This window comes from Acanthopagrus latus, chromosome 7, assembly GCF_904848185.1.
Source record: "Acanthopagrus latus isolate v.2019 chromosome 7, fAcaLat1.1, whole genome shotgun sequence".
NCBI classification, from domain to species: domain Eukaryota; kingdom Metazoa; phylum Chordata; class Actinopteri; order Spariformes; family Sparidae; genus Acanthopagrus; species Acanthopagrus latus.
Window position 1 is genome coordinate 6,893,625 of NC_051045.1, and position 12,652 is coordinate 6,906,276.

The following is a 12,652-nucleotide window of genomic DNA, read 5'->3' on the forward strand; positions in this document are numbered from 1 at the left end:
TTATCAGGGCCGATATTCAGCATTTTCAGATTATCTGTTTTGGGGATTTTTCATTCAGATGTGTTACTCTGTAAGTAACTAGTAACTAAATTTATCAAATAAATGAATCAGATATTAATTTTGAAGTAGCAGAAAATAGAAATACTCAAGTAAAGTACCTCAAAATTGCACTTGAATAAATTGAATTATTTTTTTATTCATCACTGGCTGTTTACATTTTTGACACAAAGATTCAAATTTTTACTGCAAATCAGTCCCAAGTATTGTTTTTTGTTCTCATTGATTTCTAATAATCGGTACCAGTATTGGCCCTGAAAAAGCCATATCAGTCGATCCCTCAGTATATACAGTAAGACACCATGAAATAATCATTTCCAGTAGCAGGGGGAAAGATGGCTGAGTCGTAAAACAACAGAAATAAATAAGCCTGATTAGCTCGTAAAAGTGTGTGCCAGTTTCTGTCTGGTAACAAACACATCCTGCTGCCATCTGTCACAGTCTGTTTAAAAAAGAAAGGTTTTTCTCTGTGTTTTGAGATAAATAACATCCTCTTGTGTGCTTTATAATCACACTGAGAATACGTGTGCGATCCCTGAATTTGGAAAATGGTTGTTAAAGACTCCATCTGTGGATATGAACGACCAAAAGCTTGTCTGAATCTGCCCCTGTTGGTGTCAGAGCTAAAGGCTGTTTGATGGTGGCGGTGGTGGTGGTGGTGGTGTGGATGGGGGGTGGGGGCCCAGTTTGGAACATTGTGTCCCCCCGTCCATAATTCGTAATGGCTGGCCTGCATCCAAACAATCACACCGGCAACTGTTGACGCCCACAGCCTCCACTGAACTCATCCACATATGAACATAAGTCTTTGTTTACATCTGGTTTGACACTTCAGGTCTTGAACCTTAAGTGAGATTAATGACAGATGTCCTACAAATTTAAAACCTGATGATTGGCCTGTGACACAAACAGTGGAAGATTAACTCGTGTTGAATTTACACAATGTGCATTTTGTTATGATATCAGACATATAAACACATTAATCTGCTTCACTTGCTCTCTGCGTAGTTAAACCGAACACCTCTGCTACACACAGATTACTGGACAGATTACCGTGTAAACACACCCTTGTACGTGATTGGTGGAGAGGTTTTAGCGCGGCGTGCCGTAGCCAATCAGAGGATTGTTTTTCTGTCACGTCGGTGCACGGATAGTAAGCTAACGGATAATGCAAACATAAACTAATATAAAGAACGCGGATTGTCGCTTAAGGCGATAAAGCACGGGGAGGTTTGATTATTTGGACCGAGTCTTTCGTACTGGACTTTTATTCGTGAGGATGTGGTGCAGCCATTACCGTGAAGACACGCGAACTGGGTGAAGTAAGCTAACTACCGTTAGCACTAGCCCGCTATTTTTTAACGGCGAGCAAGGCCGCGGAGAAATACAAGAGCTGCTTCCTGTTCCAGCTCCATTGAGAATGTAGGTTACGTTACGATATGAGTTACAAAACCACAACGGTTGTCTGAGTAGCTAGTCCTGTGGTGTAATCGGTCGCATTTTAAGTTTGTTTCTGTTGAGCTTGCGGGCTACCTAGCGTGTTAGCTATTTGGCTAGGTAGCTAGCATGAGTGAACTGACGGACTGCAAACAGTCCGCTGACTCCGCATCGAGGAAACGGTGTCCATCGCCCGACCGCGATGAAGTCGTCCCCAGCAAGTCCACAAAAGTGAATGACGCATCAAACGAAGCGGGGGTGACTTCGAAAAGTTGCAAAGACAGTGAAGCTGAGAGCAACGTGAAGGAAACAACTGGGAGCGAGGGCCAGTCGAAAGACAGTGAGAAGAAACCAGCTGCTGTGAGAACGGACCAGGGTTCAGATGGCACCTGTGTCAACACCTCCAGTGCTGGCGACCACGATGCCAGCAACTCTGAAAAGCCACAGTCCTCAGATGCACGGGGATCATCTGCTGCTAAGGCAGCTCCAGAGAAACCAGCCGGAACAAAACTGCGTGCTTCAACTCCTCTGGATCAGTCCGACTCAGCAGCCATAGCAGCTGCTGAAGCTCTTGCCAGTCTCACAGGAGGAGATGGGGACGACAGTCAAGAGACTCCTTGCTCATCAGAAAAGGCTAAACAGGTGAAACCGGGGAGCAGATTCAAGCAACGAGGGGCCCATCAGTCTGCGAGAGCAGGCTTCAAAACGCAGGCAGCTGCTGCAGACAGCTCCACATCTGTGCATAGTACTGATAGGGAAGATGCAGATGAGATGCCAGAAGCGGATGAAGGTGATGAATCCATATCGGGATCATCGTCCACTCCGAGCTCCTCGTTCCCATCAGACAATGAGGACAATGATGATGGGGAGTGTGCCATTGTGTCAGTTAAGATGGCCCCAGAGATGAGGCAGTCGGTGGCTCTCCTGGCACAGGTACAAATGAGACTGGAAGCGCTTGAGAAGAAAAGCGCGCGGCTTCACCAGCGGCTGGAGCTGAAGATTAGTCGCCAGCGGCGTCCACATCTTGATCAGCGCAGCTCGATCGCTAAAACCATCCCTGGCTTCTGGGTTACAGCTGTATCCTTAAAACAAAAAACCAAAACAAACACTTTGCCTTTCCCGTGTCATGTTTGAGTGACTGAAATAAACATATGTTGTGTTCTTCCTTACCTTTGATGCGTCAGCTGTTGAACCATCCTCACCTCTCAGCTCACATTGACGAGACAGATGAAGACGCTCTCAGTTACATGACTGATCTCGAGGTAGGAAGAGTTTGTGTGTTCTTACAAAGTCTGGCTCTGGTTGTTTGTACCTAGCAGCAAGAGCCAGACATTCCCTCTTGTCTTTTTCAGATCGAGTCCTTCAAGAATAATAAACTCGGCTACAGGATCCGTTTCCACTTCAGACGGAACCCATACTTCCAGAACAACATCATTATGAAGGAGCTCCACCTCGGGATGGGAGGTAAAAAGACGGATGTACTGATTAGAGTCAAAGCAGAGTTCTCTCACATGTGATGAATTGGTAAATAATAATTAATCATATACCAATTTAATTGGCGATGTACATATTGTCTGTCATTTAGCACAATAAAATGTCAGACCAGTCCAAAATGTCCCCAGGATAAGACATTCAATCATGTTTTGTAGTTGAAAACATAAATGACAACTCAGGAACGGCTGTCAATAGGTGCTAAAAGAAAACAAGTACATAGCCGGAAAACCACAAAGTTCAACAGACGTCTCAAGTTCAGCAGCTGTGCAGTTAATGCTCTAATAAAATATGATGCTATTGTAGTTGCGTGTTCCTTCTGCACATTAACACGGAGGAAAAGAATAAAACTTTGACAAAAATTTCAGCACAAATTTGAATATTTTGCAGGGCCGTTGCATCACATTATGCAAATGAGCAGTTGTTTTGCTTATCATTTCTCAAACTGGAGACCTAGTGTTCTCTGAAAGTACAAACATCTAGAAATGAGTACAAGAGGCTACCTAAAGTCTGATATGCCTTCTAATCCTGGCTGCTCATGTTTCAGGATCTCCCATGTCATTCTCCAACCCAATCCTGTGGCACCGTGGACAGAACCTGACGGCCCACAGCGAGCCCAGGAAAACGTCGCGCGGGGTCTACCAGACCTTTTTCAGCTGGTTCAGTGACCATAGCAACCCAGGTCAAGATGATGTAGCACAGGTAGAGCAGATAACCCCTTCATTTTAATAAAGGGAAATTATTATAGCACACGGAGGTTATTAAATTGAGCATGTCATTAACTCTGCAGCCTTTGATTAGATCAATTGGTATCGCCAATTATTTAAAAGTGCATTACAGTAGCAACATACACTCAGACTTATCAAACTGTATGTGTTTTTTTGTGTTTATACAAAGTACTTTGTGACATTTTAGCCCACTAGACAACCATTTTTTGCAATCATTATGTGTCAGATTTGTCATCTTTCTCGCTAGTTTATTGTTAACTTAAATGACTCAGAGGCTTGCACACGTTCAGCTTTTTGCCACCAGAAGTAAAAGGTGATTTTTGAAGCAATACAATCCCGACACATTGTCTCAGATTAGCACATTGGAGAGCACATGCATACAAACTGAAATGACCTTTCTGCTGTTGTTTAGATTCTTAAGGACGACCTGTATAGAGACCCTCTGAGATACTACCTCACTCCACTCTGGGAACCGAGAGAGAACGGCAGGTAAAACGTGTACTCAAGCCACAGACATGCAGTGTAACCTATAGTCAGTGGACAAACCACTTATTAAGCTATACATTCTAGAAATATTCTCAGCCTCCGGGCCGTCAAATTACAGTTCATGTGTAAACTTTAACAATTTCCTGATTTAAAAAAGAAAACATGTTAATAACAGGTGGGATGCATACCGGAACACAAACGTATTTTGCGTGTGTGTATGTTTTGTCCAGCGGTGGCAGCGGGGCCAGAGCAGCAGACAACGGTAATGGAGATGACTGTGTGGTGATCTCCGACTCGGATGATGAGCCTGGAGAGGAAGCTGGCGAGGCCGAACAAGGTCACAGCAGGGAGGAGGAAGAGGACGACGAAGAGGTGGAGGAGGAAGAAGAGGAAGAAGAAGAAGTAGAAGAAGAAGAGGAAGAGAGGGTGCCAAGTGCTGGTAAATGCTATATTAGCTCAATTATATTTGGTTAGTAACTTAAAAAAAGATGCCTAAAACCTCAGTAGTCCACACGGCTGGTTTTTGGGCACAGTGACAACGTATTTCTAGTAATGCAGATATGCGTTTCACTTTAAATTAGGTTTCATGTAGATGTATTTTGAAGCTTATTCAGGGCTCCAGACTGCAACCATGTATTCACATTTTGCAACTGTTTTTGTTGACAGGAAATTGAACAACTATGATTTGCAAATATGCCCTCTGATTTATTTATTTTTTTGAGAAACATCGCAGTCTGTCATGTGAAAACACCAGCAGCAGCGTTGCCGCTGGTAACATTTTGCCATGGCCACCACAGCAACAATCAAAAAGCAATCTGTGATCAATCATCTGACCCACTTCCTTGATAAGTACGTAGTTACTGTTGCTGCACAGTGTGTTTGTTACTCCAGTCCAGAGGCTCGATCTGCCTCCCTCTCCCTCAAGGACAGGAAGAGGGAGCGAGCTGCCCACAACAAGTGTCGCTGTACACATCAGTAAAGGCAGTTTCCTCATGAGCTCTCTGCGTGGGTCTGCCTGACCCTGATGTCTGTTAACTTGGATCCAGTGGAACACAAGATCAAAAAATAGACTAATACATATGATAATAATTAGATTTTTAAAAAAGCACCTCTTATCCTGTATGTGATGTGATTTCCTTTCTTGACCCCAGTAGGGAAATATGTGTTGGACTCAAAAGCTGTGCACATGTAACAGCCTCCACAGTGGAGATAATAGCTAAAACACATAAATGTCCCAGTAGGAAAGGGCGAAGACGCTATCATTTTTACACTATTAAAACACAGTTTGAACTTTTTGTAATTGATGGTTTTTATAATATCTGGTTTTAGGAGGGGCTGCAGCCTCCCGTCAGAAGTCATGGAAAAAAACTGTCTCTTTAAGCACTTGTACACTTTGTTACTTTTTTTGTAACTGTTGACATGTTTTAAAGCCTTCGTTATTAATACATGTGAAGGGGATTGTAGCGTGACGTGAAGAAATGAGACCTTCCTCGCCTCTCTGTTGCCTGTACAAGCCTGTGGACGATTTGTTTAAGTTGTTTAAGGCTGCTCGACTGTGGAATTCTTTCGTGAAGGACTCAGGTCAGATTTTCCACGACAGTCCGAAGGATGTGACTTGATGCAAGTTCTCGAGTGCCTCGCCTCAGTGCCTCTGTCCACAACAGTAGCTAATGTTAGCTTAGAGTTAAAGTTCACTAACAAACTGACGACTGGCTTCCAGCACATCACAAGTTCCACAGGGCCCCTTTTTAAAATAGACAGCACCCTGTTATTGTTGTGTATTTATTACCGATATATTTAGCAGTAATAGAGTCATATGGGGGGAAAAAAAGAATTTGTGTGACGTTGCTTGTCATTAAAGTAGTGCTCCTAGATTTTGTGCTGATGCTCTGATGTGTCTAGTGGAAAAAGTGAGTCTGGAGCCCTGTTATTTAAAGCATATTTTTAGAATGGATGTCAGCAGATAGTTGTTGTAATATGACCCTGTGTTTGAAATCCACAGTGTTGATGTAGCCCATGTTGTGAATTAAGAGGCCGACAGCTTGTCGGCATTAAGTGGATTGGCTTGTGTTGTAGCTGTAAATATAAATGTGTGGGTAATGCAGCTGAACTGAATAGACAGGAAATATCTCCTCCTCAGATGAGAGCCCAGAGGAGAAGGATGATGGTGGAGAAATTGTGATTGACGGTAAGTCACTACTCTTAACAGCAGCGCTGCAAATTCACCACTATCACAACAGTCAGTCAGTCAGTCGGTGGCGGTTCATCTTGTCTCTCTTATATATTCTTCTTTTTGATTATGCTGCTTTTTTTATTTCACAGATCTGACTGTGCTTTGCTTTAATGCTAAAGGAAAAAAAGTTAGGGGTGTTGGTTACAATCATATTTCACATCGGCGAAGAATCCTCTGAAGTTATAACCGTCTTCCTTTCGCCCCGCAGGCTCCGACGACAGCGAGCAGGACGAGGAGGAGGCCTGAAGAAGAGGAGGAGGTTTAATCGATGAAGATGGTGAAGTCATCAAGGGACCAGAGACCAGGACGATGAAGAGGATGCCCAAGCTGGCAGATAGTACCAGAGCAATTTATTGTGATTTTTATGCACAGAATATTGGTTTGTGTTGTTTTTATACCTAAAATAAATAGAAATATGTAAAAATGAAAAAAAAGAGATAAAGTAAAAAATCAGGGTTAACCATAATAATAAAGCCAAGGCAGCATGTTTTCCCCTTCTATTTTTTAACAGTCGGTACTGTGTATTCTGATGTACTCACCTTTTGCAGAATGGTTTTCTAAACAGTTTAGGCAAATAATGCTCAGCTGATACAAGTAGTCTTCATCACACGACGGCCTAAACACTAAAAACGTTGGTGAGATTTTGATCGATGATTTAAAACATTTTGCGCAGGAAATTCTCCAGATGTTTGATGTAAAGACCCTTCAGTGGCGTTATTAGTGACCAGGACGGATTTTTAGCTGTTTTTAGAATCATCGTGGCAAACATCAACACAACCCGAAATTGATATCAAGACAGTACATTTCAGATGCACTGAGTACTGAACCAAAATTTGTTCTCAGGGATGATCATGGTGGTAGTTTTCTGGAAAGAGCATTACCGGTTTTCAGTCATTCACACTCTCTGGTTGTTGTTGGCTGTGTAAAAGGAAACGTGTACTCTACTGTAGTAAATAGGAACAAATATTGTTTTAATATGCTACCTGTGTTTCTCCTCCGTCACCTATGTGTTCAGTCTTGTTTCACACCGACGTCCACCCCCGTTAACATCCTGTAAAACCATCTCTGATCTTTTTGAAATCATCGCGTAGTTTTACCAACGTTCCGTGGATTCCTACGTTCTTTTTTTTTTTTTTTGTAACGCACTCCTACAACAAGTAGCTGAGTTTTGTACCTTCTTTTCTTTAGAACTTAACTTAATTTTGCTTTGTTTTGTTTTAAGATTCTTTTTTTTTGTTATTGTTTTTAAAGAAAAAGGTATTTATTACATTGTCTTTCTGTTCTTTACGTCTGCACCACGGCATGCCTGTGAGCATGAAATGTAAGGCGGGATGATTACGGTAAACTTCCGAGGCTTTTTTCTTTTTCTTTTTTTTTCCCCTGTGCACAGTGTCAGTAAATGTAAATGTCGAGTGCACAGCAGCATAATGGGGTGCACTGTAACAAAATTTTAGTATTTGTATTTGCTTACTTTTCTTAGCAATGACCTGTAAATAATACTTCAGCGTTTGTCTTTTCGGATGACACGAGCACACGTGTGTAACCCATGGATAAATTTATCAAGGTAATCTGGAGTTTTTTCATAAACATGATCAGAAAGTTATATTTTGTGTGCTGTGTTTTATAGAACACTGTAGTTTAAAGATACCTACTTGTTGGTTGCTTTGGTTAATTTTGTTTGCTTTAAGATAAATGTCCACCTTTTGACTCAGACCTAATAAAATGGGCAGTTGTTTCACCTCGCTGTCTGTTGAGCTTCATATACATTTATGTACAGCAACATTTAGTATTTGGGTCATTCCATGCAAACTCACCCAACATCCAGAACTTTAGCCTGGTTAATGTCACGAAGAAATGATGTTGAAACTTCTATTTAATTCACGGGACCCCTTGCAAAACCCCCAAAGCTGATCTCTCAATACTTCTGAAGTTATGAATTTTTGACGTTAATGCCGATGGAGAAGTTGATCCTTCTTAAAGTTCGGCTGAATTGTTACCAGAAAGTAGTTCAGAGAGTTTGGAAACTGTGAAATAATGTGTGTGTTAAGCAAAAGGAACTCATTAATATTTTGTCCAGACACTGAAGAACAAACTGATGAATAAATGAAGAACAGGCTCAATAAGTATCAGACAAAAAAACCTTGAAACGAACACAGTGCAAATATCTACAGATGAAATAAAACCACTGAATGTAACATCACATGCAGTGAAAAGTACCAAAAAATGAAGGAGTAATATAACATCTTATATTTTTATATACATATATAATGAATGTCAACACTTTGATGTCAGGAAGGTGAAAGGAAAGAAAAATAATCCTTGAGAAAATCATTCAAAATTTTTGTTTTTCAGCCTGGAAGCTTTATGTTACTGGCTCTATCACACACACATTTTTTTTTTAATGCAGGACCAAATAACTTTGTTCCGGTAAAAAACAAAATGACTTCCTGTTATTCGATCATGGTAAAGAGCTCAGCAACAACTATTCAACTATTTGAGTTTTCATCAGGGTTTCTTGGATGTTCAGGACACATTTTCAGTTAAGAATAATTTCCCCAATGTCCAAACTTCTGAACTTCATAAGTTAAACAGCTGAGTACAGCTGAACAGAATTCAGCAGGAATAAAGTTTCAACATGGTTTCTCTTAAATAAAAGGAGGCCCCTGTGTGTGAGCTGGCATGGAGTGACCTATTTCTGTATTTGCTGCAGAATGAGTTCTTGTTCTAACGTTGTACTTTTTATGCATAAAAGAACCACAAGGTGGCAGTGCACATTATATTATCATCGTCGTCGTCTCGACACACTGGAAGGTTTTTTCTTTTTTTTTCTTCTTTTTTTTGTTTATGGGTGTTTGCAGTTTATCACGCAGCACTGTGATGCCAGCTTTGAGATGTCTTGCACAGGAGAAATATGTGACTATGTGACATGGTGTGCGCGTTGACTCAACCGCCTCAGAAACACCCCTGATAACAAGAGTCGCCCTAATAACAAAGACACGCGTGTGACTTAATTACATAAAAGTCACCTCTCTGATATTCTTGGCTGCAACACCTTCTTCTTGAAGTGCGAAATCAAACGGCACCCGCTGAGATACAGCTGTTCCTTTGAATGTATCTCCCCACCCCTCCATCTTTGATGTGACGGCAGCAGGGTGTGATATCTGACATTTTGAATGCGGCACTGCAAATAGCCCCGGGCAAGACATTTTTGGACAGGCCCAGACAAAGGGAACAGCAGCGGTGTGTTGCAATGGTACACTTAAACCCCTTGATTCCACTTTTAATGCACAGCTATAAATATTCCACCGGCAAAAACCTGTCCTGCTGCAGGCCCGGCAGCGCCCCGCGGGTATGCGAGGCTGGGATGGGCATATACTATTAATACTGATGATGGAAACACGTTATACCCCGCGAAATGATCCCATGTGAAACTCCAGTGTTTGCCTCCCTCTTTGAAGCAGCATTATCCAACCCCCCCCCGAGCACAACATGTTTTTATGACTATGAATTAATAATGCGCTTGGTTCCTACAATATTGATCGTGACAAACTAAGTACAGATTGCTGCGACAACACAAAGCCGTCCTCGGGCTGCATTTTGCGGTCTGAGGGGTTCGTCTGTGAAGCCTTTTGTTATGTATGGAGGTGGCGAGGGGCCTAAATGGATCCTCCGCCTCCACCAACATCACCACCCCCCGTGTAAACTACACTCCCATGGGTTGAGCCGGTGTTGCTACTGTACACAAATCATCTTGTCATGCTGCTTCATGCTCTCACGTTTCACAGAGTAGCCCTGCCACTCTGACTGATTCACTGTAAAGTTAAAAAAAAATAATTAAAAAAATGAAAGGATGACACACAGCAGCTCAGTCTTCGTCCTCTTGATTGATGCTGCGGACGTATTTTCTCCTGTGGAGGGAAAAAAAAGTGCACAAAGTAAAAGTGCTGCTCTTTCTCTCTTTCTCTGTCTTTTGTGAGTGATCTGATAGGCTGCAGGTAAAGGCCCCTGAATACCAACTATACCTGTGCATGCGTATCTGCAGCACGCAACGCGCAGGCACGTTCCGCAGGTTTTCAGTGCGTGTTTTTCACGTGATTGTCTCCTTGTCGGGCTAAATCAAGATTAAGCACAGCATTTGAACTGTGCAAGCGTGGGGGCGAACCAGAGAGAGAGGGGGGGGAGAGAGGGAGGGATGGGAGAGGAGAAAAGAGTGAGTGTGATTGAGGGGAAATGGATGAGTGCAGCGATAAGCGGAGCTGCCGGGGCCCTGACAGACACACACAGCAGATGGATGACTCTTATCTGGGAGATCACGGAGTGCGCACTCACGCCCGGGCCCCGGTTACGCAGAGCCACAATCACACCAGACAGACGAATAGGCCTTCCTCCCCCTAACCAACCAATCACACTGCACATACAGTACGCACGGGGGGGAATGCACGCGCACACCTACACACACACTCACGCACGCACACACAACCACTTGACAGAACAGATTGCGGCGCCTGTGTTACCTTCCTGTCTCCTGACATTGAAATTCACCTGGAGTCTGGTGTCTCAAGGATGTGCGCGGAGGGGAAGAGAGAAAAAAAAGGGGGGTGAAGGGTGCCGGGGGGAGATAAGGAGGGAAATCAATTTCACTTTAATTGAAGCTGCAGAGCTGAGGCGTGTGTTGTCCACACACTGTACACATGTATGTGGGCGCACACATTTATCTGAGCTGCATGCACTCTGTCCTCACCTTTTATTTTCTCTCCAGCCTGACAGATTTTTATTTTTTTTTATTTTGCTATCCACCGAATCTCTGAGCACAAAACAACGAGGGTTAAGATGGAAGTCAATGTTTGGACCGCTTCTCGGACACTTAACCATTAAGCGCCTATTACCGAGAGGCTCCTGCAGGAGTGCTGACAGATTTACCTTTTAAGACACCAGCGCTGTACTTTCACTCGCCCGCCTCACATCCCTCTACCAGTACAGTAAGCCTGCCTCCCTCTCTCCCTGGCGCGCACACACACACACACACAACCTTGTTATTTGGAAAGTGCTCCTCTTCCACAGCTGTTGAATCTCCCAGCTGCATTTTAACAGCGAGGGAGAGAGTGCCAGTCTTGTCTTGAAGGCAGATGGTGACTGGCTGGACCTGGTAGACACGTGGCATTTTTGGATGACTGCAGACTGCTCCATCCTCTGAGAAGCTGCAGCTCCCAAATGCCTGTACAGGGTTCTCTGTTGAAGAAAAGAAAAGAAAAGAAGAAAAAAAAGATTAAAAGGAGATAAACCTGCAATCGCCTCACTGCCAGCGCGGTGCAGGGAGAGCAGGCCGCGACTGGAATGTGCGCCACGTACGCGCCCTTCATGTCCAAGATGTTTTCCAGAGTAGCGCTCCTTTGATAACCACTGATGTGTGAAGTTCATGGATGTCACACAGCACCTGTTCCCTTTATCTCACACTGGGATGTTTGCATTTTTTTTTTTACTGGCTCGTAAGATAATAATTAGGAGACTTGTACGGCCATGTGGGAAGAGTTGTGGGTGAAAACGGAGCAAATAAACCCGGAGCACGTTGTACCTTTTATTCCCCCCTCTCTCTCTCTCTCTCTACCCTATAATCTCCTTTTTTCTGGGTCAAGGTAGTCTATCCCGGCTGCGCTCTTTTCGGTTTCCGCCCTGGACTTGGAATCTCTGCGGCAGACATGTTCAAACACTCTCCAATTTATCAATACAGCATCTCTGGAAGATCATCAGTGGGGTGGTAATTTTTTTTGCTCGAGGGGACGACACTCAGCCCCCTAGAATCATCGTGATTGATGCGTAGCGAGGGGCTCTGGATTTATCCGGCCTGCAGGGATAAACGTCCACCTCTCATTACCTGCTACCTATCCATTAGACGATCCTGACAGAGAAACAGACTCATGTGTTGTCCTTCTCCTTGAAATCCATCCATCATGGCTAAAGGTAACAGTGGGCTCCTCCAGGAGGGGGGCCACTGTTTCCTGATCGAAAAAAAACAAAAAAAAACACCCTCTTCCTACCGGTGAGGGAGGATCTGCTGCAGGCCGAGGCGGCGGAGGGTGAACTCTGGTCAGATAAGACAGCAGGATGGCACACTGAGAGATACAGATGACGTGCTCATGAGGTGTTGGGCGCTGGGCAGTGTACCGGCGTGTCCGCGGCCAAAGTTGAGTGCACACGGAAACCTGAACTCTGCACACACACA

General features: G+C 43.6%; 1 protein-coding gene across 2 annotated transcripts; it reads left to right on the forward strand.

Annotated features, from left to right (window-relative positions):
• Window positions 1–1,153: 1,153 nt before the first annotated feature.
• On the forward strand, window positions 1,154–8,170 carry tspy (testis specific protein Y-linked). Of its 2 annotated transcripts, XM_037104021.1 has the most exons (8): window positions 1,154–2,571; window positions 2,679–2,756; window positions 2,847–2,958; window positions 3,533–3,687; window positions 4,126–4,202; window positions 4,430–4,638; window positions 6,340–6,387; window positions 6,641–8,069. In XM_037104021.1, the coding sequence occupies exons 1-8, from the start codon at window positions 1,624–1,626 to the stop codon at window positions 6,676–6,678; spliced, it is 1,665 nt and encodes a 554-aa protein (XP_036959916.1). In that variant the 5' UTR covers window positions 1,154–1,623; the 3' UTR covers window positions 6,679–8,069. The 2 variants fall into 2 exon arrangements, with proteins under 2 accessions (XP_036959916.1, XP_036959917.1); XM_037104022.1 differs by lacking the exon at window positions 6,340–6,387 and having other exon boundaries at window positions 1,155–2,571; window positions 6,641–8,170.
• The last annotated feature ends 4,482 nt before the right edge of the window (window positions 8,171–12,652 follow it).

Excerpts from the sequence above, each read along its gene's own strand:
- tspy (XM_037104021.1), top strand. The coding sequence starts at position 1,624 with ATGAGTGAACTGACGGACTGCAAACAGTCCGCTGACTCCGCATCGAGG. Across the intron at positions 2,572-2,678 it reads CTGGCTTCTGGGTTACAGCT|CTGTTGAACCATCCTCACCT; the intron begins GTATCCTTAAAA and ends TTGATGCGTCAG. Across the intron at positions 3,688-4,125 it reads GTCAAGATGATGTAGCACAG|ATTCTTAAGGACGACCTGTA; the intron begins GTAGAGCAGATA and ends GCTGTTGTTTAG.